The sequence below is a fragment of the Notechis scutatus genome, chromosome 4, assembly GCF_049901735.1.
Source record: "Notechis scutatus isolate UNSWTSFEM ecotype Mainland chromosome 4, rNotScu1.2, whole genome shotgun sequence".
Classification (NCBI taxonomy): Eukaryota; Metazoa; Chordata; class Lepidosauria; order Squamata; family Elapidae; genus Notechis; species Notechis scutatus.
Window position 1 is genome coordinate 142,730,394 of NC_142012.1, and position 24,480 is coordinate 142,754,873.

The 24,480-nt window shown below is 35.1% G+C and overlaps 3 protein-coding genes across 6 annotated transcripts in view; 1 reads left to right on the forward strand and 2 right to left on the reverse strand.

The window, feature by feature from the left end:
* The window catches only part of MED12L (mediator complex subunit 12L), a 196,110-nt gene that overhangs the window by 108,568 nt on the left and 63,062 nt on the right, over positions 1 to 24,480 (forward strand). The window contains exon 16 of the mRNA XM_087965157.1: positions 23,970 to 24,117. Coding sequence (XP_087821283.1) covers positions 23,970 to 24,117 — 148 coding nt within the window. The remainder of the gene's footprint in view (positions 1 to 23,969; positions 24,118 to 24,480) is intronic.
* Positions 7,047 to 10,889, reverse strand: P2RY13 (purinergic receptor P2Y13). 2 transcript variants are annotated; one of them, XM_026665086.2, is made up of 3 exons: positions 10,739 to 10,889; positions 9,051 to 9,302; positions 7,047 to 8,585 (listed from the first exon to the last, which is right to left on the reverse strand). In XM_026665086.2, exon 3 carries the CDS (start codon positions 8,568 to 8,570, stop codon positions 7,563 to 7,565), a length of 1,008 nt encoding a protein of 335 aa, XP_026520871.1. In that variant the 5' UTR covers positions 8,571 to 8,585; positions 9,051 to 9,302; positions 10,739 to 10,889; the 3' UTR covers positions 7,047 to 7,562. The 2 variants fall into 2 exon arrangements, with proteins under 2 accessions (XP_026520871.1, XP_026520879.1); XM_026665094.2 differs by having other exon boundaries at positions 9,051 to 9,129; positions 10,739 to 10,763.
* On the reverse strand, positions 13,091 to 16,311 carry P2RY12 (purinergic receptor P2Y12). 3 transcript variants are annotated; one of them, XR_015749498.1, is made up of 3 exons: positions 16,180 to 16,311; positions 13,642 to 15,330; positions 13,091 to 13,585 (listed from the first exon to the last, which is right to left on the reverse strand). XR_015749498.1 is itself a non-coding variant. In XM_087965155.1 (3 exons), the coding sequence occupies exon 3, from the start codon at positions 15,038 to 15,040 to the stop codon at positions 14,042 to 14,044; it is 999 nt and encodes a 332-aa protein (XP_087821281.1). In that variant the 5' UTR covers positions 15,041 to 15,058; positions 15,239 to 15,330; positions 16,180 to 16,311; the 3' UTR covers positions 13,091 to 14,041. The 3 variants fall into 3 exon arrangements, 2 of the variants coding, with proteins under 2 accessions (XP_087821281.1, XP_087821282.1); XM_087965155.1 differs by having other exon boundaries at positions 13,091 to 15,058; positions 15,239 to 15,330; XM_087965156.1 differs by having other exon boundaries at positions 13,091 to 15,058; positions 16,180 to 16,254.

The window sequence follows — 24,480 nt, forward strand, 5'->3', positions numbered from 1 at the left end:
AAATTATTAATAAACTGTATGGAAAAGCACTAGGCCCAGGACCCAACAATAATAATTTACTATTTATCCTATTGCTTTCATGATTGGCGTATGATTATTACCATACTGTTTTCACAGAGGTATAATATAGAATTACACAAATAAATACACTGCTCAAAAAAATAAAGGGAACACTTAAACAACACAATGTAACTCCAAGTCAATCACACTTCTGTGAAATCAAATTGTCCACTTAGGTAGCAACACTGATTGACAATCAATTTCACATGCTGTTGTGCAAATGGAATAGACAACAGGTGGAAAGCATAGGCAGTTAGCAAGACATCCCAATAAAGGAGTGGTTCTGCAGGTGGTGACCACAGACCACTTCTCAGTTCCTATGCTTTCTGGCTGATGGTTTGGTCACTTTTGAATGCTGGATGTGCTTTCACTCTAGTGGTAGCATGAGACGGAGTCTACAACCCACACAAGTGGCTCAGGTAGTGCAGCTCATCCAGGATGGCACATCAATGCGAGCTGTGGCAAGAAGGTTTGCTGTGTCTGTCAGCGTAGTATCCAGAGCATGGAGGCACTACCAGGAGACAGGCCAGTACATCAGGAGGCATGGAGGAGGCTATAGGAGGGCAACAACCCAGCATCAGGACTGCTACCTCCGCCTTTGTGCAAGGAGGGATGGGAGAAACACTGGCAGAGCCCTGAAAAATGACCTCCAGAGGGCCACAAATGTGCCTGTGGCTGCTCAAACGGTCAGAAACAGACTCCATGAGGGTGGTATGAGGGCCCGATGTCCACAGGTGGGGGTTGTGCTTACAGCCCAACACTGTGCAGGATGTTTGGCATTTGCCAGAGAACACCAAGATTGGCAAATTTGCCACTGGCGCCCGGTGCTCTTCACAGATGAAAGCAAGTTCACACTGAGCACATGTGACAGATGTGACAGGGTCTGGAGACTCTGTGGAGAACGTTCTGCTGCCTGCAACATCCTCCAGCATGACCGGTTTGGCAGTGGGTCAGTAATGGTGTGGGGTGGCATTTCTTTAGGGGGCCGCACAGCCCTCCATGTGCTCGCCAGAGGTAGCCTGACTGCCATTAAGTACCGAGATGAGATCCTCAGACCCCTTGTGAGACCATATGCTGGTGCGGTTGGCCCTGGGTTCCTCCTAATGCACGACAATGCTAGACCTCATGTGGCTGGAGTGTGTCAGCAGTTCCTGCAAGGCGAAGGCATTGATGCTATGGACTGGCCCGCTCCCCAGACCTGAATCCAATTGAGCACATCTGGGACATCATGTCTCGCTCCATCCACCAATGCCATGTTGCACCACAGACTGTCCAGGAGTTGGGGGATGCTTTAGTCCAGTTGTGGGAGGAGATCCCTCAGGAGACCATCTGCCACCTCATCAGGAGCATACCCAGGCATTGTAGGGAGGTCATACAGGCACGTGTAAGCCACACACACTACTGAGCCTCATTTTGACTTGTTTGAAGGACATTACATCAAAGTTGGATCAGCCTGTAGTGTTTTTTTCCACTTTAATTTTGAGTGTAATTTCAAATCCAGACCTCCATGGGTTGCTAAATTTGATTTCCATTGATAATTTTTGTGTGATTTTGTTGTCAGCACATTCAACTATGTAATGACCAAAGTATTTAATAAGAATATTTCATTCATTCAGATCTAGGATGTCTTATTTTTGTGTTCCCTTTATTTTTTTGAGCAGTGTAATAGGTTATTTTAATAGTAAGTTTAAATTTACATCAATTTGAACTTTGAAAGAATAAAAAATGCAGTCTCCCTTTCTTCTGAATCAAACTTCCTATAAATTGATCACTGATATAAATTATTTGTAGGCATTGCCTAAAAGATTTATCTATAAAAAAATGTTTTCATTGTTTGCTTCACTAATATCAATTTAGTCAGAATTCTAGCTGTCTTGTTTCCAACTGTGGCTAAGTATTCTTCCTTGGTTTTCTCTACTTTTCATTTTCTATACATCTCCTTTTTTATTTTCAATATTTACTTAATCAGTCAGGCATAGAATTGGCATAATAAAAATTTTTAAGGGTTTACATAGATCTTTGCATGACTTTAAAACTTTTCTAAACAGCACAATGATCTTTAAATAAGAATAGCAATGTAACAATAGCAACAACAACAATAATATACTATTTGTCATTTTATTATTCAAGTTCATATTTCAAGTTCACTAAAATAAAATTTTTATCTCTTATCAGTATGATATATTGCAATGGCAGAAGGTAACTTCTAAGAAGATTTTGCTTTGCTTTCCTGGTACAATGGTTTTAAAAGATTGATTGTCTGTCAAATTAATGAGACTAATTGTCCTTAATTTTCACTCATTAGGATCTCCGATAATGGAGACCTCATTCTAAATTGCAGCTGCTTACGTCTGTAGAACATGACCATAGATTTTGGCTTAATGTGCAAGGTACCACTTGTTTAATATTATGCCAAGTACAGTATATTACTAAGCAGAATTCACCAAATAGGAGCATATATGTTTTGATCTGAAAAGATTGGATGTACATATTAAGTTACACAATTCATTGAAAGTATCAAATGCAGTGCAAAATGGAGGAGGCAAATAATAACAAATGTATCTGAAAATTATATTTCTAATTAGAAAATTAGAAAACAAAAGTTCAGTTTTTTTATAAAATACATACTGCATAAATATTATATAATTATAAAACACATTGTGCTATATTTTAAATATACTGCAAAGTTCTCCATAGTTTTGAAGATCTAGAAATTCTTGCAGAAAATCTGGAAAACATAGTAAAGACTTTTTCACAAAGGCTTCTTTCAAAATGCATAGTACACTACAAAGTACTTAAATATAAGATGGCCTGAAACAGAAGTATAGAATAACTCAGTAATGTATTAGAGTTATATTTCTGAAGGGTTAATCTTCAGATGTCATATTGAGAGAATTGGAAAAGGCTATTAACACTTGTGAACACATGCTTACCATCTTCTGATGATTATGGATCTGGTTTGGAGAAGTCAAAAGTTAGCATTCTAATGGTATGCCTTGGTAAGACCACATTTGGAATATTGCATCCAGTTTTGGTTGCTATACAAAAAGATGTTGAGATTCCCCAAACCATGGGTCATGGCCCACTTCTGGGCTGTTGGCACAGATCCATCCTCTCTCCCTCCCTCCCACTGCCATTTCGCAAAGCCAGAAATATTGGGAAACTCTGCTCTAGAAAGAATGCAGATAAGTGTAATAAAGATGACTAAGAAGACTGGAGACTAAAACATATGAAGAATGGCTGCAAGAATTGGGCATGTCTAGTCTAATGAAAAAAAACACACCTAAGGATGATTCTTATGATTCTTGATGAATTTATTTTATTTTTTATTTTTATTTTTTCTTTATGTACACTGAGAGCTTATGCACCAAAGACAAATTCCTTGTGTGTCCAATCACATTTTGCCAATAAAGAATTATATTCTATCATGTTCTGTCCTGTCCTGTCCTGTTCTATCCTATCCTATCCTATCCTATCCTATCCTATCCTATCCTATCCTATCCTATCCTATCCTATCCTATGATAGCAGTGTTCCAATATTTGAGGGGCTGCCATGAAGAAGAGGGAGCCAATGCATTCTTCAAAGCACTGAAGGCAGGACAAATGGATGGAAACTAAGCAAGGAAAGAGCCAACCTAGAGATAAGGAAATATTTCCTAACAGAACAATTAATCCCTGGAATAGCTTGCCTTCAATAGTTGTAGTTGCTCCATCACTGCACATTTTTAAGAAGAGATTGGATAGCAATTTGTCTGGAATGGTATAGAGTATCCTGCTTGAGCAGGGGATTGGTCTAGAAGGTCTCCAAAGTCTCGCTCTGTTATTCTTTTATATCTGCTGTCCTTTTAATCTGTTCCCTCATTTGAAGTCAGCCTTTTCATTTATTTATTTATTTATTTGATTTGTCAATTGTTTACAAGATAATAAGTACAAGTGTATACATAGTTGTGAATATATGAAATGGGTACATATAAGAAAAATAAAAGAATAAGAGAAACAATAGGACAGGGACGGTAGGCACGTTGGTGCGCTTATGCACGCCCCTACAGACCTCTTAGGAAAGGGGTGAGGTCAATAGTAGACAGTCTAAGGTTAAAGTTTTTGGGGTTTGGGAAGAGACTACAGAGTCGGGTAGAGTATTCCAGACATTGACCACTCTATTGCTGAAGTCGTATTTCCTGCAATCAAGTTTGGTGCGGTTTACTTTGAGTTTGTATCTGTTGTGTGCTCTTGTGTTGTTATGGTTAAAGCTGAAGTATTCATTGACAGGTAGGACATTGCAATGTATGATTTTATATACCATGCTTAAGTCGGACCGAAGACGGCGTAATTCGAGGTTTTCTAGTTTTAGAATTTCGAGTCTGGTGGCGTAAGGTATTCTATAACGGGTAGAAGAGTGGAGAACTCTTCTTGTGAAATACTTCTGGACTTTCTCAATTGTGTTAATATCACATACGTGATAAGGATTCCAGACTGATGAACTGTATTCAGAGTATTGGTCTAGCAAATGTTTTGTATGCTCTGGTTAGTAGTGAGATATTACCAGAGAAAAAGCAACGTAGGATTAGGTTAACAACTTTTAATGCCTTTTTGGCTATGTAGTTGCAGTGAGCTCTAGCACTTAGATCATTAGAGGTGAGTATTCCCAGGTCCTTTACAGAGCTTGGGTCATCAACAAGATCTTGACTATTCAGCTTGTATTTTATTTTCTGATTTTTTTACCAATATGTAAGACAGAGCATTTATTTGTTGAGATTTGTAGTTGCCATATGTTAGACCATTCAGATACATAGTCTAGATCTTTTTGAAGGGTAGTAGTATTGTCTGTGGTATTGAACAGCTTTACATCATCAGCGAAGAGAACGCAATTGCTCTTGATATGATCACAAAGGTCGTTTATGTAGATTATGAAGAGAGTTGGTCCTAGAACACTGCCTTGGGGAACACCACTATTGACTGGTACTGGATTTGATAGGGCGTTCCCAATTTTGACCATTTGTTGTCTGTTTGACAGGAATGCTTCTATCCAGTTATTCAGTTGTCCAGAGATACCATAAGATTTTATTTTTAGGAGTAGTTTGTCGTGTACCACTGAATCAAAGGCTTTGCAGAAGTCTATGTAGATTGCGTCTATTGCTTTGCCCTGGTCGAGTTGAGTAGTCCATATGTTTTTGCAGTGTAAGAGTTGCAGATTACAGGATAGTTTTTTCTGAAACCAAATTGTTTATTGGAGAGTAGGTTGTTTGTCTCTAAATGGAGGATGATGGATTGGTTAATAATTGATTCCATGACTTTACAGGTGACGCAGCATAAGGAGATTGGTCTGTAATTTTCAACTAGGCTTGGGTCTCCCTTTTGAAGATGGGAATGACTGTGGCTTGTAACCATAGGTTGGGCAAGGAGCTGGTTCTGAAAGATCTTTCAAAGATTATGCTTAGAGGTTTGGCTATGGCAGCGGATAGTTTTCTTAAGAAGTAGGCACATATTCCATCCGGTCCGATAGATAGAGATGGTTTTAGGTTGCGTAGTGCTTTTTCAACGTTGTCTACTGTAAAATCGATATGTATTAGATCATTATTGTTGTTCTGCGGTACGGCTAGGAAACATTGGGCATGATCCATTACTGTTTACAAACACTGAGCCGAAGAATGTGTTAAAGATGTTGGCTTTAATGGTGTCGTCGCTGCAGTTTCCAGTAAAAATACAACCAATAGAATCATTCTAAGCTACAATGGACCTCCTCCTTACCAGTCATTCTTGCAATTACAACAGTCACATCCTCCATGGTCACATGATTATATTCTAGATGTTTGGCAATCAGTTCACCTTTATAACCATTTACAACATCCTGCAGTCACCTGGCCACAATTTGCAACATTTTTGGCTGATTTCCAGCATTTATTTCAAAGTTTCCAGCAAAAAAATGCATTGGAGAAAATGGATTCACTTAATGACTGCAGCATTTCATTTAATGACCATTATTAAAAATGCAGCTGTAATTTTGAAGTTGGTCACTTGGTGCTTCAATTTATAGCTGCAATGATTTATGACCAGGGTTTAAATTGAGGTTTATCTTTAATACAGATTACACACTGCATTTTTCAGTAAAATAGCAGTTATGTTACATTAAACCCCAAATTCCCACCTACGTAGACTTTATTAAGAATTTTTGGAGTAGTAATGGTACTGCTTTTATATAATTTTATAGGTCTATGTTTTTTTGCTTATTGAATATTTGTAATCTCTATTAAACAGAAAATTTAATATGTAGGCCAGATATAATACTTATTTATGTCAAAATTATGCATTCTATATTGTTTAAAGCAGATTTATTTGTAATAGAAAAAAACCCAAAAATTATAATTTGTTAGCTATCTGATCACTCTGATTAAAAATGCATATAATGATGATAATTATTAGACTTTCTTTCAGCAATCTTTATGGAAATAAGAAATGGATTCGCATCAGTTTGTAACTACTGGTTTCTAGACATTTCTTTAGGCTTCATCTAAAAGCTTGAACTACTTCAAGGCTTTGTACATAGTATTAAAAAGTATAATAAAACAGATAAAATCAGTATAAATAATAAAGGGAATTATGATGACTAAAAGCAACCTCTCAAAAATACTATTCAATGAAAGGGAAGGGGAGAAAAGAGCTTTACAAAGATCCAGTGGAAACTCATCCCAAATTGGAGGGTGTTTATTGAAAGAAAAAAAAAGCCCTCATGTTGTATGCATAACCTTAAGGGTCAGGAATGCTTGTAGCAAGTCAAAAGGACTTTTCTTGAGAAAAATAACATTGGGACTTATTGGTATAGGTAAATATAACCTTTTATGTAATCTGAATCAAGTTCATTGCAACATTAAAGATTAAAATCATAATCAATTTAGAAATGCAATATTACCAACCAGGCACATCTTGGCGATAGCAGAAATACATGCAGATTGTTTCCAAAATAGAATTGAGAAGAATCAGAATATGTATATTTTTTCAAAATTTATTCAGTTCATACCATTCTCTAGCTGGTTTACATAATATCATAAGATGTATGCAATATGTACTAATAGAGAATAGGAAAATTATTTTTTTAAAGCTTGAGAGAATACTGAAATATTTATCTGCTACCAAAATGATTACATTAAAAAAAAATCCCAGACAAAATACCATTTAATATGAATGAATTGATAGTAACCAAAATGGCCAAAGAAAGTACACAGTCTAAAGCCAAAGCTTTGGAGTAGAGATCTGTATTCTGTTGTGGAGCAAAGTATGGCACTAAACAAAGCTAGTCTCTATTTTTCAATTTAAGAAAAAAATGTTCCTCAAAGAAATGTACTGTGATCTTCCTTCTGAAATACTGCAGATAACAAGCAGAGTTCTATTTTCCCACATAAGAAAATACATAACTCAAGTAATTAAGATACAATGACATATTAGCCAAGCATAGAGGAACATTATTTAATCTTTTTCTATTAATAACTTGCATCTACATAGAACATCTATGTAGATATTCCAGTGTCCAATGCCAGGGTTGCACTTTCTTGAATTATATACCTGGAATTTTTAAATTTAAAACAAAATGCTTTTTCTATAAATTTACGGCATAAGAACACATATATTAATGGATCCATACATATATTTGCAGTAGCTAACCAGAGAGTGCTTTCTTTAGCTATGAATAATTGATTCTGTTTAGCACAACTCATATTCTGGCCACTTTGGCTAAGTGTATAAGGTACCCGAACAAAATGAAAAGGGGCAAAACAGATGAAAAAAACCGTTACAATTATAAACACCTTACTTTTGGCTCTTTGTTTAATTTTACAGTCTGCTATCTTGGTTCTTTTATAAGAGCTATAAATCTTTTTAGCAATAATTACATAAAATAGGAGCATCAAAATCAGCACAGTATAGAAGACAATTTGACAGATGTAATTGACAGCTGCATGCCATTTCTTTCCCAAGTCACTTTTCAATGAAGCACACTTCCTCACTGAGAGCGATGTTGTCTCACGGTCTGTCAAAATCACATTGGGCAGGGAGAGGATGAAGAAGAAGAACCAGACAGACCATGAAACCACTTTAGCTGAAGTGATCTTATGCAACCAGAACTTCCCAAAGGGCTGAATGATCTTGAGAAACCTATCTAAGGAAATAAGCCCAAGCAGCACAATACTTATGTACATGGTCTGGTAAAATATTACAGCTGAAAAGCGACAAACAAATGCTTTAAGCTGCCAGAATCCTAGTTCTGAGTCCGTTAGAATCTTGAAAGGTAGCATGAGAGTCATGATGGAATCGGAGACCACGGTGTTCTTAAGATACACAATGAAACTTGAAGTGGTTGGAATCTGGAAAAAAGCAACTACAGCCACGCTATTCAGTAGAAATCCCACAAGGAAAAGAATGCTGTACAAAATTGGAAATACAACATGAGATGTCCTGGTATCTCGGGGGCATTGCCCAGAGAGGGGTGTCCAGTTGGAAGTATTGATACTTCTATTCATGGTTTAAGCAGGAATCTGGGGAAAATAATAATATTTATAGAAAGTAAGTACGCATAAAGTTTTTGCTTTAAAAAAAAGTCCAAAAGTAAGAAGACTGGAAAGCATCTAGACTTTACAACAAAATAGAACCATTTTGGATTCCCGATAGCAATATTATGACATATATTTTGATAGCATATATGACATTACATCATTTGCGATTTTTCATATATAGAAAAAAGGTTAAGTTTTCTATGTGATTAAGAATTGTGTGAACCTGGTTCTACACTTTGGTCCAAAATAGAAGGATGGGTGAATTTGCTCACATGGGAAAAATGATCTGAGTTTTTTCCCTACAGATATTCCAGAACCATAGAAAGCAAAGCAATTAACATTATTTCTTTGACTAACATTACTTACAGACTAACATATACATTCAACTCCAGGAATAGAAAATAGATTACTTAAGATACAAAAAATAATAATTAAAAAATTACTCACCAGTTTAAAAAAGCATAAAAGTAATGCTGGAAAGGCCTTTTAACTTATGATTATTTGCTGGGTTTCATTTGGCAGAGACCTTGAAAAAAAAGGTGCACAAGAAAATCCCGGAGTTTAGGTTAAGTACTTGTGGAAAGAGACATTCTTCCAATTAGGTAGATCTCTGAGCTGGAAAACTGCTTAAAGCTCAGAACCAGCAATTTGGCTGAAGAAATGAACTGGCTGCACATTCTGTTTGGCTGTTTTTGTTTCCTGGAAAAGGAAGTTAAAAAGCCAAAGGTTTTGGTGGAAATTGTGGCAATCCAACTTAATGAATTCACTAACAAAAGACAGGATGGAAACTGCACGCATACATTTGGACAGCTGCTAATGTTACACACATGCCAAATGGGAAGGAAAAAAATGTGTTTGCCATATTTCTTAACCCATAGTCCCCCACCCCCCCAAAAATACAGGCATGCATTTGTGATACAAATATAAATATTTGTGTTAAACATACACTTAAAAGTTCAGGTAGAGCCAGTGAAAGACTAAGGAAAACAAAAGCAATAAAACAATTCCATTCCATTTCTGAATGCAACCTTTCCTTCTTTATAAGTGATTTCTGAGATTTTGTTGTACATATTTGTAAATTCCATCCTGAGAAGGTTCAAGATTGCTGGAAAAGCAGTTCATCTGAAGCAGAGAGCAGGATCTGTGCCTTTTCTCTAAACAGTAATCTCCTGAAGAACACTGTGCTACGTTCATGTGCTGTGTTCATTATGTATATGATAGGATACAGTTGTTGGTTAAAAATTTGGTTAGTTTTCCCTATGCATTAGTGTGTTATGGGAACCCAGCCTTTATAATTAGTTCATGTTCAATGTTGTATGTGAGTCAAAAAATGGGTTAACATTAAATGGTGAATGTAATGTCTCTTTCACATCTGGCTATATAGTCTTTTATAAACAGCAGCATTTTTTTCTGTGGAAAGTCAGTGGGATTGAAGTTCTTGGATTAGTTGGGTTTGTATCATATTCCTACTTCAAACAGTAAATTAGATGATTAAATTGGTCAGCTTAGATAGCTCAGTATTGTGTTTTATTACTTGCTTTTGGATTTTTACTGTGTTCCAAGTATGACATAAGTACTTTACTTCCTCTTTTGTAAAAAGACAAAGATTCTGCTCTGTGCTTCACACCAGATGTCTTCTTTGGAGCAGAGTTATTGATTTCTTGGGTGGCCTTAAAATTGTCACATTCTTTATTTTCTTCCACATCCTCTCTCCCTAACCTATCCAGTTGGGACTGTTGTCACCATAAGTGAACAGAGAACACTATAAATTCCCTTCAATTCCCTGAAGAAGTAAAATAAGAATAAATAATAAATAAGATTTAGCCAACTAATCCTGATTTTGTCCAAATTATAAGAAATGCCTTTCCTTGAAATCTTACTGAATTGTATGTAGAAGTAGTTTACATATGGACTGACCAGCAATCTATTAGTATTTTCTCAACTGAAAAATCTCACAAGAGATGTTAAACCGCATTCCAAATAAGTAACATGGCTAAAATTAATGAAATATTTCATATGGAAATAATACATTTGAAAACTCTGAAAAATTTTATGACCTCAGGTATTTCTCTCTGTATCTTGATAATAATAATATTGAAGTTAATGATCCATAAGCCAAGAATAAAATTGCTTACCTCTTTGTGAAGAAGTACTGGACTGGCATTCGACTTGGAAATGTAGAACATAAAAACTTAGTTTCGTAAGCAGTTTTGCTGCAGGTTTGTTCCTCATTTTTCATAAGCCTGGCTTCTCTCTCTCCAAAACACCCTCCCCACTTCCCCCTATCTAGATCAAAGGCTACAAATCTCAAGAAAAATATTCACATACCAAATATTTGGAGGTATCTTATTCAATACAAAGCTTTACAGAAAAAGGAACACAGTTTGCATGAAACATGGAAATGAGTTTGGCTAAACTTAACAAACCAAAAAAAGGATGCTGGGAAAAACTGATAACATGGGTAGAAAATACAGAAATAAGAAAAAAATGGCAGGATAATATCAACTGTATGTGTATGTCTGTGTTTTCAATTATTATTTTTAATTAGTAGTTTTGAGAATTCTAAATAATGTAAGAAGTCTGTAGTACAGTGGATGTTGAATGGCAGTTTGTGTTCCATACAGTTGTAATGGTTAATGTACACAGAGAGACTCCATTTTCTTTGTATTCTTTTCTGCTTGCCTTTATTTTTTTCAGTTCTGTACAAAGATTCTTATTTTGCATGACAGAAGATAACAAATGTTTCCATCAAAATACCTCCGACTGAAGTTATTTACAAAATGACAGTGACCAAGTTTTCTTTCTAGGTCATGTAAAAATGTTTATGGAAATGAGTGGAAGTGTTGGTGGCACTCTAGAAAATGTTATTTTCATTGACTAGATCCAGAAAGTGAAAGTCCTGTTCTGGACTTTCAGTATTCTGGACAGAAGAAAGTGATGTAGTGATTGACTGAAGTACATTTTCAATTGTCACCATTAATTGGTTCCAGGAGGTGTCATTAGTACCAAAAATGACGGGTACCAAACAAATTTTTCCCATAAGGAATAATGTAGTGAGTCACAAGCCAACTAGCATTGACATGTTCTACCTTGTTCATGGGTACCAAACAAATGATAAGTACTGGGACAAAATTTTTGCATCAAAATGCATTGACTAACAAATTCAATGAGTTTCAAAGCATTTGAGTACCACTGTATTTTTATGAGATTTTTAAATTTGTAAGCCATTGTGGAACAGATGAAAGCATGGTCAAATTAAAGCAGATAGTGAAGATAACCTCTGTCCCACAACATCAATGAAAGAAAATTAGGTACAACATTTAGACTAAACAGCACTATTGTGCATTGAGTGGATACAAATACAGTATCTGGCATGATGAACAAGTCTTTAGTGAATGACTGAGTTGTATTCATTAGGATTTTTGAAGAATTTACTAAGAAGGGGGATATTAAATGTAATAATTCTCCAAATGTTTTCATTAACTGATGTTTTTGCAAAGATTTTGCATTTCAGTTTCTTCTTGATAAAAGTGAAATTATGTTTCCTTTGCATATTAATCAATGAAATAGGTATTTCAGTACTTACAGATCAAGCAACTTATATTATAATGCATGTATTATTCAGGTTAGAAAACAACTACTGTGTCCTTGCGATATCTTTCACCCTAAATGAACTTGTCCAGATGTTTGTTTATATCAATATTTCTATTCAAATAAGGTGGATTGCAACCAGAGTTAGAAGGACTGCTTAGCTGACATCGAGCTTCAAACGTTGCCATCTATCATATTGTGATTAGGTTTTCATGTCTGTTTTTTAATTGGTTCCGCTTGTGTCTTATTTTCTTTTGGGTGTTTTTTTTAAAATATACAAACCACAACCTAGAACTGCTTTCATTTCCCATTTATTTAATTCCCTAATTCCTCTACCATTATCCTAGCAATTTCTTGAAGCAAAACAATGGTCAAAACTGTTCTCTAGTAATTTGTGAATTTGATGAAATAATTGCCCATCATGCAAACATATTGTGCAAGATTTCTAAATCAGCTTCATACTGTGACTTGAGATTTGGTGCTTGTGACTTTTGCAATTGTAGTTTGCCATGATTGTCTTACTTACAATTTACTACTTCACAGTTTTTTTCAGTAATTAGTTAGCAATTGATTTTCATCTCAGTAAAATTCAGTTTTATATTGTTTGTTATATTGTTTGTTATATTGTTTGTTATCCATACCAAAATTACAATTAATTTATATATTTAAAAAATGAAATTGAGGAACTTGAAGGCATTTATTCATCTTAAGAAAGCAATTTAGAAAAAAGTAGATATTTTTTTCTTTCTTTCAAAGGCATATTTTCTGTTATGCAGGTTTTCCCTCCCCCAAATATTACATCATTTAACAAAAATAAATTGTATAGGACATTATTTTATTTCTTAAATTATTTTTTGAAGGCACTCAATGATTTATAAGATGTTTATTGATATAAAATCCTGGAAAAAAATCTATGTGGTCACTAAATATCATCAATTTGATGGTACAGTTCATAATCAGACACCAATATTCAGCAAATAAAATCTTATTCTAAAGTAAAAAACAATGTAACATAATATAATATTGTAACATAATATTATAAAGTAATGCTTATAGTAATGTTTATTCTGTGTTCTTAAATACTTGTAGTAGATTGTTATAAACAAAACTAGGTGCTTCTTTTCCACAATCTGGGGGGAAATTATTTGTGATGAATAACTGCCAGCATTGTTTAGTTTTGTTAATTAAACAAACTACCAAGTTATATATTGCTTGGTAAAGTTTACATAAGTAATCCAAGAAAGGCAGACTTCCAATTATTCCAGAAACAAGGGCCCCAAGGTTCTTTGAAAAAAATTGATGTATAAATTTATTGATGCCTAAATAGTTTTGTCTTTCTGAAGGTAAAGGGAGTTGAAGGTATTGATTATTAGAGTGTCTGGGAACTAGAACTTAAAAAGATGTAAAATTACTAATAGCAATTTCTGGGTTGAAACCTAGTCTAGACCTTAAAAAGATGTAAAATTACTAATAGCAATTTCTGGGTTAAAGATTTTGAAACACCTTTTTCTTTCTAAATCTATAGGATTTCTGAGTGATGTCTACTTATCACTATCACTGAACTTCTTAATAGTCTTTTATTTATTTTTTGTATACTTGGTGCTCCCTGCCTTCCTCTAAAGAGCCTTTTTGTTACTGTCCAATTAATTTTTTCTTAGTGTGAATCAATCTTTGTAGCTGTGATATTAAAAGAAAATGTAGCAGTGATAATTCTGTAGTTGGTTGTTGGTATCATGGGCTATGTGTGATTCATGATTTATATAAAACCAAGAATGATGAATTTCTAATAGAAAATATAACTTGCCTCAGAGTGATACAAACTATATTTGGCTAGATTTCTTGTTTATCTACATTGGTGTCTCCTCATCTGTAGTTTCTTTACTATGAACCTCTCTTGTTTTCCTTAAACATTTGTACAAATTATTTAAAAGAGACTTTCTAAATGATTTGCAGAGGGCAAAATAAATGAATGGGTCTAAGCATGCATTCAAGGAAGTCAACCACAAAGTGGTCTCTTTTATGTAAAACAAAATATTCTGGGTTGAACACAGAAAATCATATCTGGTTTGGCTCAGAGTATAAGGAATTCTAGCAAAATGGAAAGGAACAAAGCAGACAAAAAACACACCAATAATTATGAAAATCTTGATATTCACAGTCTTCTTGTTTGCCTTTCCCAAACGTCTTGTTCTTTTGTAGGACTTGTACAATTCCTGGCTAATGAGTACGTAGCATACAACTATGATAACAAAATTAATCCAGAAGATAAACTGGCAAATATATGTAACAATTTCATGCCATAGTAGTCCAAAGGAAGATTTTAGGTCAGCACATTTCTTCACATTCTCATATGTTGGCTTCTTGTCTGTCAAAATCATGTTTGGGAGGGAAACAGAAAACATGAAAACCCAGATAATTATAGATAAAATCTTGGCTCCTGATGCTTTGTTAATTCTTGATGATTTGAAAGGTTTGATAGTCTTCAAATATCGATCAATTGTTATAAGTCCAAAAAAAATAATGCTGATGTACATGGTGAAGTAAAATGTGACCTGGGTCACCTTGCAAACAAACCCTCTCAATTTCCAGGAAGTCAGTTTTGCATCACTGATAATTTTGAATGGAAAGGTTAATACCATCAGGATGTCAGAAATCACTATGTTCTTGAGAAAGACAATGAAATTTGATTTGCTGGGGATCTGGAAAAAAACTCCCATGGCCAAGCCATTCATGATTATACCAATAAAGAAGATAATAGTATATAACAAAGGAAAGAGAACTTGATTCATCTTGCTGTCTTTGGTGCAGTTGCTGCTGTTTTCAGGAGGGCTATAGTCTAGTCCCATTGTAGTTTTAATTGCTTTCTACCAATACAAAACAAGTGCATTAGTCATAAATGTCAGCTATTTTAATTAATGCTTCAATCCAGTATTTTTAAATCCTCTCTGTATACAAGTAACAGCATGAATACTTTTTCATATAGAACTTATGGTTATAAAAAGGTTTTTCAAAGTGATGATCGGATCACTATGTGAGCAGCAGACCTGCCCTGAAACGATGTCCTTCAAATGATTCGAGGTGCAGCTACCAGAAATGCCAGCCAGGACTCAGCCATGCTTGTTATGAATTCTAGGAACTGAAAATCCAAGCCACATGGGAAGCATTAGTTTGAGAAAGGCATTGCTGAAAACAATCTGTATGTTTAGGAATTGCAAAGTTCAAGAAGACCTTGCAAATAAATAATTGGCATCTTAGGTTTATACCTCTGTAATCCAGAGGATAAGCATATAAAATACATTCTGTTTCAAGAATCCACATAACAGATACTAAATGAAAAACTTCAATCAGTTTTATTGTTATAAAACTGTCACTCAGAAAGTAATGCACTCACATGGAAGAACAATATAATTAACTTGAAGGAATGTCAGTATAGTCAAAAAAATAAAGAAATTATGATTGCAATATTTAATAAGAATCCTAATGCTGCATCTCTCTCATAAAACCAAAACAAACAGATTTTGGTCAGTTTAAGAAATTTTTTCCAGCTGTTTTGTATACTTTACTTTGATAGGAAAAGTTAGTTAATGCAAGTGTAACTGGACATACACAAATACATGTGAATGCTGTTTTACCATTTATTCCAAACACTCATATTTAAGACATGTTTACATTTAAGATGCATCTTAAGTACACCAGATTTTATATATCTTGTCCAAAATAAACTGAAGTAAAAATGTGTTTACTCGAAGAAGATGTAGAGTGACTTGTTGTTGGACTTCAGAACAGCAGAAATGTCTGTTGTAGCTAGGATTTTACTTTCAACATTACAGAATTGCAGCAAAACAAAATGAAATGTCAATAATCTGAGTGTTTTAAAAGAGTAAAATGTATATACTGAACTGTTTGCTTCTGCAAATCATACAAAAACATTTATTGAACAGAATGGAAATGCATACTAAAATTACAATGGAAGATATGAAGTTACCTTAAGTATCTGGATTGTCCTTCATTGGAAAGTTATCTTCCCTGGAAACAAGGATTTCCTAATCTGTTTTCCTCTCTCTTTTATTTTGGACTGATTGTTTGCTCCGAAATAAGCTTATGTAGCAAACTCCACCAGCAGATCTTTCTTGAAAAACAGAAGTGATAGAACTGAGTGAGTCAGAGCACATATTGGGAAGTAAAGGGCTTAATTTTACTTTTTTTCCCTTTAAACAGCTGGAATATAATCAATTAGAAACCAGATGGAGGGTTTCAATGTTCTACACTTGCTGTCCTGCATATCATAATAGAAGGTTTTCTGATTAAGAAAATAATTTAGAAATATATTTTGTAGCCCAGTCTCATTATTCCTTTAGACTCAACTAGAAGAGCAGCTCATATAAGCTAGCAGAGTCTGGCACTAACCTTTTGATGCAAATCGAATTAAACAATTCATCTGAAAAACAACCAAAAATACTCACCATAATATAATTTAAAAGCTTTTTGGCAGGAACTATGCTGGTTAGCTCAACTACATTAATGAAATGAGCGGCTTTCTGATTAGTTAAAGATAAGAGTACCACTTTTCAGAATGGATTCAATACTGTATTCTTTGTGCATCTTTTATTATTGTGAAGCCTTGTTTTAGGATATAATCTGTTGTGCCAATTTATAAACCCTGCAACCCTGATCAGAGTTATGATCTACTAATATTATATATATATATATATATATATATATATATATATATATATATATATATATATTGTTAGGGTTTGAGGATTAACCCCTAGCAGAGTATTGCAGCAGTAGTCAAGCCAGGCAGCCAAAGGAGAGCGGAAGGGCCCCAGAGTATACACACACTGAACACAAACCTTGTTTGTAGTTTAAATAGTTTTTAATCCAGTTAGAGTTTAAGCATTTTCATTCAGTCCATTAAGTCATTCACAGTATTTCCATCCAGTAAGACTCACTAGTATAGTCCAAATTAAGAGTCCTTGCAATATCTTTATCAGCCGATAAAGATATCTTCTCCTCCTCCGGTTACACTCTCCAGAGAAACAAACGCTGGATATTCAGCAAACAGTAGCAAACAATAACAGTTCAGTCTCAGGCACTCACAGTCAGTAATCACAGTTAGTCACAGTAACACACAGTTACAGTCAGTTACAGCCAGTTACAGGCAGACAGCCAGAGACAGTAAGCTTTCCAGCTTCTAATGCTTCCTTATATAGTAACTTCTAACCGCACCCTTAATCGGCTAATTGCCTGCTGCATTGTGCTTAAAGTGATAAGCACTTAAACCATGATATCTAAGTTTTATATATTTATTCACCCAAACCATATTTGGTATCAATGTTATACCTAACATACTCCCCTTTTGGGTGAAATAAATATATAATACCTTTACAATCTTATCCCATATTTTTCACAACTCTCCTGGTGCTTACTGGCACCTTGGGCTTTAGTAAAATTATCAGCTAAATTGTCCTCCGACATACAGTACTCTAGCTGAATCATCTTACTTTTTACAGATTGTCTCACGTTTAGGTATCTTAGATCTGTATGCTTGCTCCTTGTTTTTACTCCAATATTTGTGGCCATTTGAATTGCTGCCTGATTATCTTCATGTATAATTATAGGATAATCTACAGTTATACCTATATCAATTAACATTTGTTTATACATTATTAACTCTGTACATAACAATGATAAACAGGAGAATTCTGCCTCCATAGTAGACAAACTTATATGCTGTTGTCTTATTGACTTCCAGCCTATTAATGTCTTACCCAGCATTATGGCTGTTCCTGAAGTCGACTTTCTAGTGTCTCTTTCTGATGCAAAGCTAGCATCTGCATATGCACACAGAATTAAATCACCCTTTGGTTCTAAATACAATGAATAATTCATTGTCTTTTTAAGATATCTTAATATCCTCTTAGCTGCAATCCAGTGTCTTTCACATGGTGCAGAATTGAATCTAGCCAACTGATTCACGCAGTACGATATATCTGGTCTAGACCAATTACTAATATAACTCAAACTACCAATTAAAGATTGATAAATCACCTTATCAAACTCAGGGCTTTGTTCATCAGTGTTGCTAAACTCCTGACTCATTGGAGTCTTAGCCGGCTTACAAAGCTCCATCTTGTAATCTTTTAGTAATTTGCTTATCTTATCTTCCTGAGATATCTTAAAACCTTTCCGTGTTTTCTTTATATTCAAACCGAGATACTTTTTTATCTCCCCTAATTGCTTGATCTTTATTCTCTTTCCTAATGATGCTATTATTTTATTTGCTTCATCATTAGTTTCAGTTATCAATGCAATATCATCTGTGAATAGTAATAATAATGATACTTTCCCATTTGTCTCCCTCTTAAACAAACATGGATCGGCTAAACCAGCTTTAAATCCTATATTGTCTAGTTCCTTTACAATATACTGGTTCCATTCATAGCCTGATTGTTTAAGACCATAGAGACTTTTCTTTAACAACCAACAATCATTATTATCCTTATTTTCACTTTTAATACCAACAGGTTTATTCATATAAATAGTATGTTTTAATGGGGCGTGCAAGTAAGCAGTTTCCACATCTAGATGGTTAACTATATAGTTTTTACTAGCTGCCCACACTAAAGCTGCCCTCAAGGTTGCTGCCTTAAGACTAGGTGCAAACACCTCATCATAGTCATTAGCATTCTGCCTAAAACCTTGGGCTACTAATCTTGCCTTATGGATTAAATTACCATCCTTATCTGTTTTTACCTTAAATATCCATTTGCAGCTAATGGATTTCTTTCCTACAGGTAATTTGGCATTTTCATACACCTTCATATCACTTAATGAATTCAGTTCCTTATTCATTGCTGCATACCATCTTTCTTTTTCCTTATTAGGATACTTTTTAATTTCTTCTACAGAATTAGGAACTTCATTAATCTGACACACTGTGTTAGCCTGGTACCTATCAGGCGGTCTAGATACACGTGAAGTTCTTCTGGGAATTACAGGGCTTACAGGAGGACTTTGTTGAACTACTACCTGTTCATCTTCCTCATCCTGTTCAGCTATTGAATCTGTTTCTTCCTTTATGGGCACTATTTCATCCTGTATTTGTCTCTTTACTTTATTTTTAAAGTTACAGGGATAACTAATGGGATTTCTATAGGATTCAATAATTACATCTTTATTGGCATCCTGTTCTAATTTCTCCCATCCTTCATGTTCTAGAAATTGAGCACTAGCACTATATAACACTTTAGATGTGCCTTTCTCCCAAAATCTATATGCCCTATGGTTTGCCTGATAACCAACGAAGAAAAATCTTTTAGCTCTATGTTGCCCTTTTTTTCCTGAGTTGTGCAGGAATATGCACCCATGCTGGTGCACCAAATGTGTGCAGGTAACTTAGATCAGGTTTCCTGCCATGCCACCTGGTGAATGGAATTTCACCTGTTGTTGTATTAACAACGTTGTTCAATATGTTATTAGCACACATTGTAGCCTCCCCCCACAAAGAATCAGGTAACCCAGAATCATTTAACATTGTTCTAACCATTGCCTGTAGTGTTTGGCCTCTTCTTTCAATAAAAGCATTATGTTCCGGCCTGTATGGAGCAGACTTCTTATGCTCTATTCCAGCTACTTTAAGTCTGTTCTGGAATTTGTTATTAATAAATTCCGTACCATTATCTGTCACCAGGGTTATCAGTTGCCGTTTAGACTTTCTTTCAGCAAACCTAAGCCAATTGAAAAAATGTTGATATGTTTCAGTTTTGCTTTTCATTAAATAGCAAAACCCATATCTAGAATAATGATCCATAATGCACAGTATATATCTAGCACCCCCCATACTGGGTTTCTTTGGACCTATTATGTCTGCAAATACTACTTCTAAAGGTTCTTTTGTTTTGAAACCATTTAGCCTATTTGCAGGCAATACCTTGCTCTTATCTTCACAGCAAACATTACAACGCAAATATTTATCACAAGGTTTTAACCTTATTCCTTCAGATAACTCAACTGTACGTTTTAGCATTTTAAAATTTACATGCCCCAAACGCCTATGCAATAAATGGATACATTCTTCATGAGGCTTTATATTATTAAATACAGTTTGAGCCTCCCCTTTCTTACTATTATCTAAGACATATAATGTTCCATTTAAAGCTGCAGTTACCCTTTTGTTATCTTTTTTCAATTATGCAATTATTATCTTTAAAAGTAATTACATAACCTAATTTATCTAATACCCTTACTGAAAGCAAATTAAACTTTAGTTGCGGTACATACAACATTTTTATATCCTGGTTTATGTACGGACAACGTGCAAAACCTTGACCTTTCGCTTTCAGGTTCCAGCCATTGGCAAGAGATATATGTTGAGAGCTTGTAGACATTCTTATAAATTTTGTCTTATCTCTTGTGATGCAGTGGGATGCGCCACTGTCAACCACCCATAAATTATTCTTCACATCAGAGTTGCTAAACGTGGCTAGTTCAAATGCTTTCTTTGGCTTTTTTACATTCTGGCTTTTTCTCTTTTTACAGAATCTTGCCAAATGTCCTCTGCCTCCACAATTAAAACACTTTTTAATTGTGTATGCCGTTGAAGATAAATTCTCTCCTTCCAGGTGCTTTACTTTGCTTTGCTGGTTTCTTTCAAGCTTTGAAGATAATTTCTCTTCTTTCTTATCTTCTCTCAGCTCGTCACGCTCACGCCTTCTTCTGGCTTCTTCTAGTAGCCTGCCTGTAATCTCGGTTAATGAGAGGCTTTCTTTTGGCAATACCTCTAACGAAGTCACATAGTCATCATAGCTTTGATCTAATGAAGATAATATTATGTAGACTTGTTGCAGTTCATTAAATATAAGCTCTTTTTCTTGCAAATCTTGAAAAATGCTCTTCATACAGTTTAAATGAACTAACATATCTCCATTCCTCTGAAGATGCGTTCGAAAAGCTTCCGTGTAAGATTTATATGTGCTCCTACACTGTCCCGAACATAAATCTTCCTGAGGTTCTCCCAGCAGTTTGCAGCATTTTCTTCTCCACGAATATGGACAAGCTGCTGATCACAGAGAGTCAGTCCTATGATGCATAAAGCCTGCTCATTCTTCAGTTTAAAGTCTTGTAACTTTTCTTTATCATCATCATTAGCAGGATCCCAGCTACTCACATCTGGTGGGTTTGCTATAATGTCCCACAAACCTTCTCTGCGTAGAAGTAAACTACATTTCATTGACCATGAAACATAGTTTGTTCCATCCAGCCTGGATATCATGGACAGTTGTGACAAATTTACTTGTGCCATTGCTCTTCAGATATTTTGACTATTTTAAACTAATTAAAACAGTTTGTTTTTACAGTAATGTGCAACTCACACCAACTCTCTCTGCTATATCCTGGTTAGTTAGACTATGCTGCTGGGCCCATAACCAATGTTAGGGTTTGAGGATTAACCCCTAGCAGAGTATTGCAGCAGTAGTCAAGCCAGGCAGCCAAAGGAGAGCGGAAGGGCCCCAGAGTATACACACACTGAACACAAACCTTGTTTGTAGTTTAAATAGTTTTTAATCCAGTTAGAGTTTAAGCATTTTCATTCAGTCCATTAAGTCATTCACAGTATTTCCATCCAGTAAGACTCACTAGTATAGTCCAAATTAAGAGTCCTTGCAATATCTTTATCAGCCGATAAAGATATCTTCTCCTCCTCCGGTTACACTCTCCAGAGAAACAAACGCTGGATATTCAGCAAACAGTAGCAAACAATAACAGTTCAGTCTCAGGCACTCACAGTCAGTAATCACAGTTAGTCACAGTAACACACAGTTACAGTCAGTTACAGCCAGTTACAGGCAGACAGCCAGAGACAGTAAGCTTTCCAGCTTCTAATGCTTCCTTATATAGTAACTTCTAACCGCACCCTTAATCGGCTAATTGCCTGCTGCATTGTGCTTAAAGTGATAAGCACTTAAACCATGATATCTAAGTTTTATATATTTATTCACCCAAACCATATTTGGTATCAATGTTATACCTAACATATATATATATATTTTCTGAGGTTCTCGGGTATTTGTATGTGGATCTTTGGTTATTCGGGTTTTCTCCCGCGTAAGATTGGAAGTATCTAGGCAACGTTTCGATGAAGTCCCATTCATCATCCTCAGGCTTCTGTCCTCATCTCTGTGCTTCTCAGAGTGATCACTCTGAGAAGCACAGAGCTGAGACAGAAGCCTGAGGATGATGAATGGGACTTCATCAAACGTTGCCTAGATACTTCCAATCTTATGCGGAGAAAACCCGAATAACAAAGATCCTATATATATATATATATATATATATATATATATATATATATATATATATATATATATATATATATATATATATATATATATATATATATTCTTAAGTTTTGCGGGTACTTACATGTATGGTATTCGGTTTGGTTTGGGTATTTTCCCACGTCATTGTAGTTGTTCTTTTAAAGTTGTAGCAACGTTTCAGCAGAATCTCATCTGCCATCATCAGGCTTCTGTATATTATTATCAAGATGAATTTTCAAATTTTAATTGAAATGAAGAAAATTTGTGTATGGCCAACCATTATTATGTTGGTTGGGATTGTTGGAAGTTGTACATAGGAAACTTTATGATGAAATATATGAAATATATACATTCTGAAGAACCCTCCCAATCAGATTAAGAGTAGCCCCAGGTTGGGTTCACAAAATGTTCAATGCAGGGATTTTTTCTAAATAGTTATTTTCTTTGAAATAATATTTAAAGACTACTGCTTCTATACATAGAGGTCTTCACTTTTGTGTTCATGATATTTTTGAAGCTTGTCCTCTCCTCCCCTCCCCTTCTCTCCTCATATTCAATCCTGAGTCCTGGTGACTTCATGGACAGATCCATGCAGTTTTCTTGGAAAGATTTCAGAAATGCTTTTCCATTACTTTCTTGTACAACCAAAAATAACCCATCTGGCTCCTATGCTTAACAGAGGACTAGAACCTGTGCCTTCCTCGCTTCTGTTCTATCATCAATAGCAGATAGCATGCCTTACTATATTATACTCTTCCTTGGTTTTAATATGCATGAACTGAACATAAAGATTTACTTGTGTATTTAATAGTGATGGTGCTGGATTTGTACTTTTGCCCTGAGCTTTTTTGGTTGATTCCCTCTTTCATTGTGGTCTTCTACATTGGTTGAAGCATCCTGAAGATTTTGGGAATGTTCTAGGGCAGGGTCTTAACCCCTAGTCCATGGCCCAATACCAGTACACAGTCTATTGGGAACCAGGCCATGAAATTGGTGGATGAGCGTGCAAACATCCATTTGCACATATCACAGGATTAGGTTACAAGAACAAAATCATCCGGTCCCTACCCACACCAGTGCTGCTGCCACCACTCCCAGTCTACGAAGCCAGAAAGGTTGGGACCACTGTTCTAAGGAAAAGAAGGAACTTGTTTAAAATTATGTCTTTCTCGTGCCTTTCATTAAAGTATTCAGTGGATCAGAACTTCCATTACTGAAATAATGTCAAATCCAATATAATAGCTATTTTAAAGTAGTAACAGTAATTACTTTTAGGAAAGGGTCTGGTTTGCTGTTTTAGTACTGCAGATGGAGCTTACTTCCATAATTCCCAGACAGTCTGTTCTTCGTAGAAAAGCCACACAGAAATACTCTCTTGTAATAATTCATTAGAGAAGCGACCGTACTTTATTTATTTGTCAATACCTTTTGTTTCTTTTCTGACTAAAAGGATGAATCATCAAGTCATGAATATAACCAGCGCATGATACTTCTTTATGGAGTTGGAAAGGAACGTGAAGAGGCCAGGCATCAACTGAAGAAGATTACCCGAGATATTCTGAAAATCCTAAATAAGAAAAGCACTTCTGAAATGAGTGGTAATTAACTAGCTGTTGATGCTTATTTTGCAGTGCATAGAATAGCACAGTTGTGGGTTGAGAAGGGGCATCTTTATAAAGTTTGCAAGTTTTTAATGACAATTATGCTTTTGAGAATAACTGTTTTAAGACTGCTGTGAAGCATAACATGTAAAGCAATTATAAGTAGCTTGCACCAATATGAACTGATACGAACTTTGTAAGATTGTAAATTGAAACACATGTTTTTTTAAAAGAAGTTGAGCGTTTTCCACACCAGATTGCAATGTAATTTCATCTTCTTGAATATTCTTCTGAAATATATTTAAATAGAGATTATTTTTTAAAAGAAAATAAAATTTGCTTTTTACATAATATATGACT

Excerpts from the sequence above, each read along its gene's own strand:
- P2RY13 (XM_026665086.2), bottom strand. The coding sequence starts at position 8,570 with ATGAATAGAAGTATCAATACTTCCAACTGGACACCCCTCTCTGGGCAA.
- P2RY12 (XM_087965155.1), bottom strand. The coding sequence starts at position 15,040 with ATGGGACTAGACTATAGCCCTCCTGAAAACAGCAGCAACTGCACCAAA.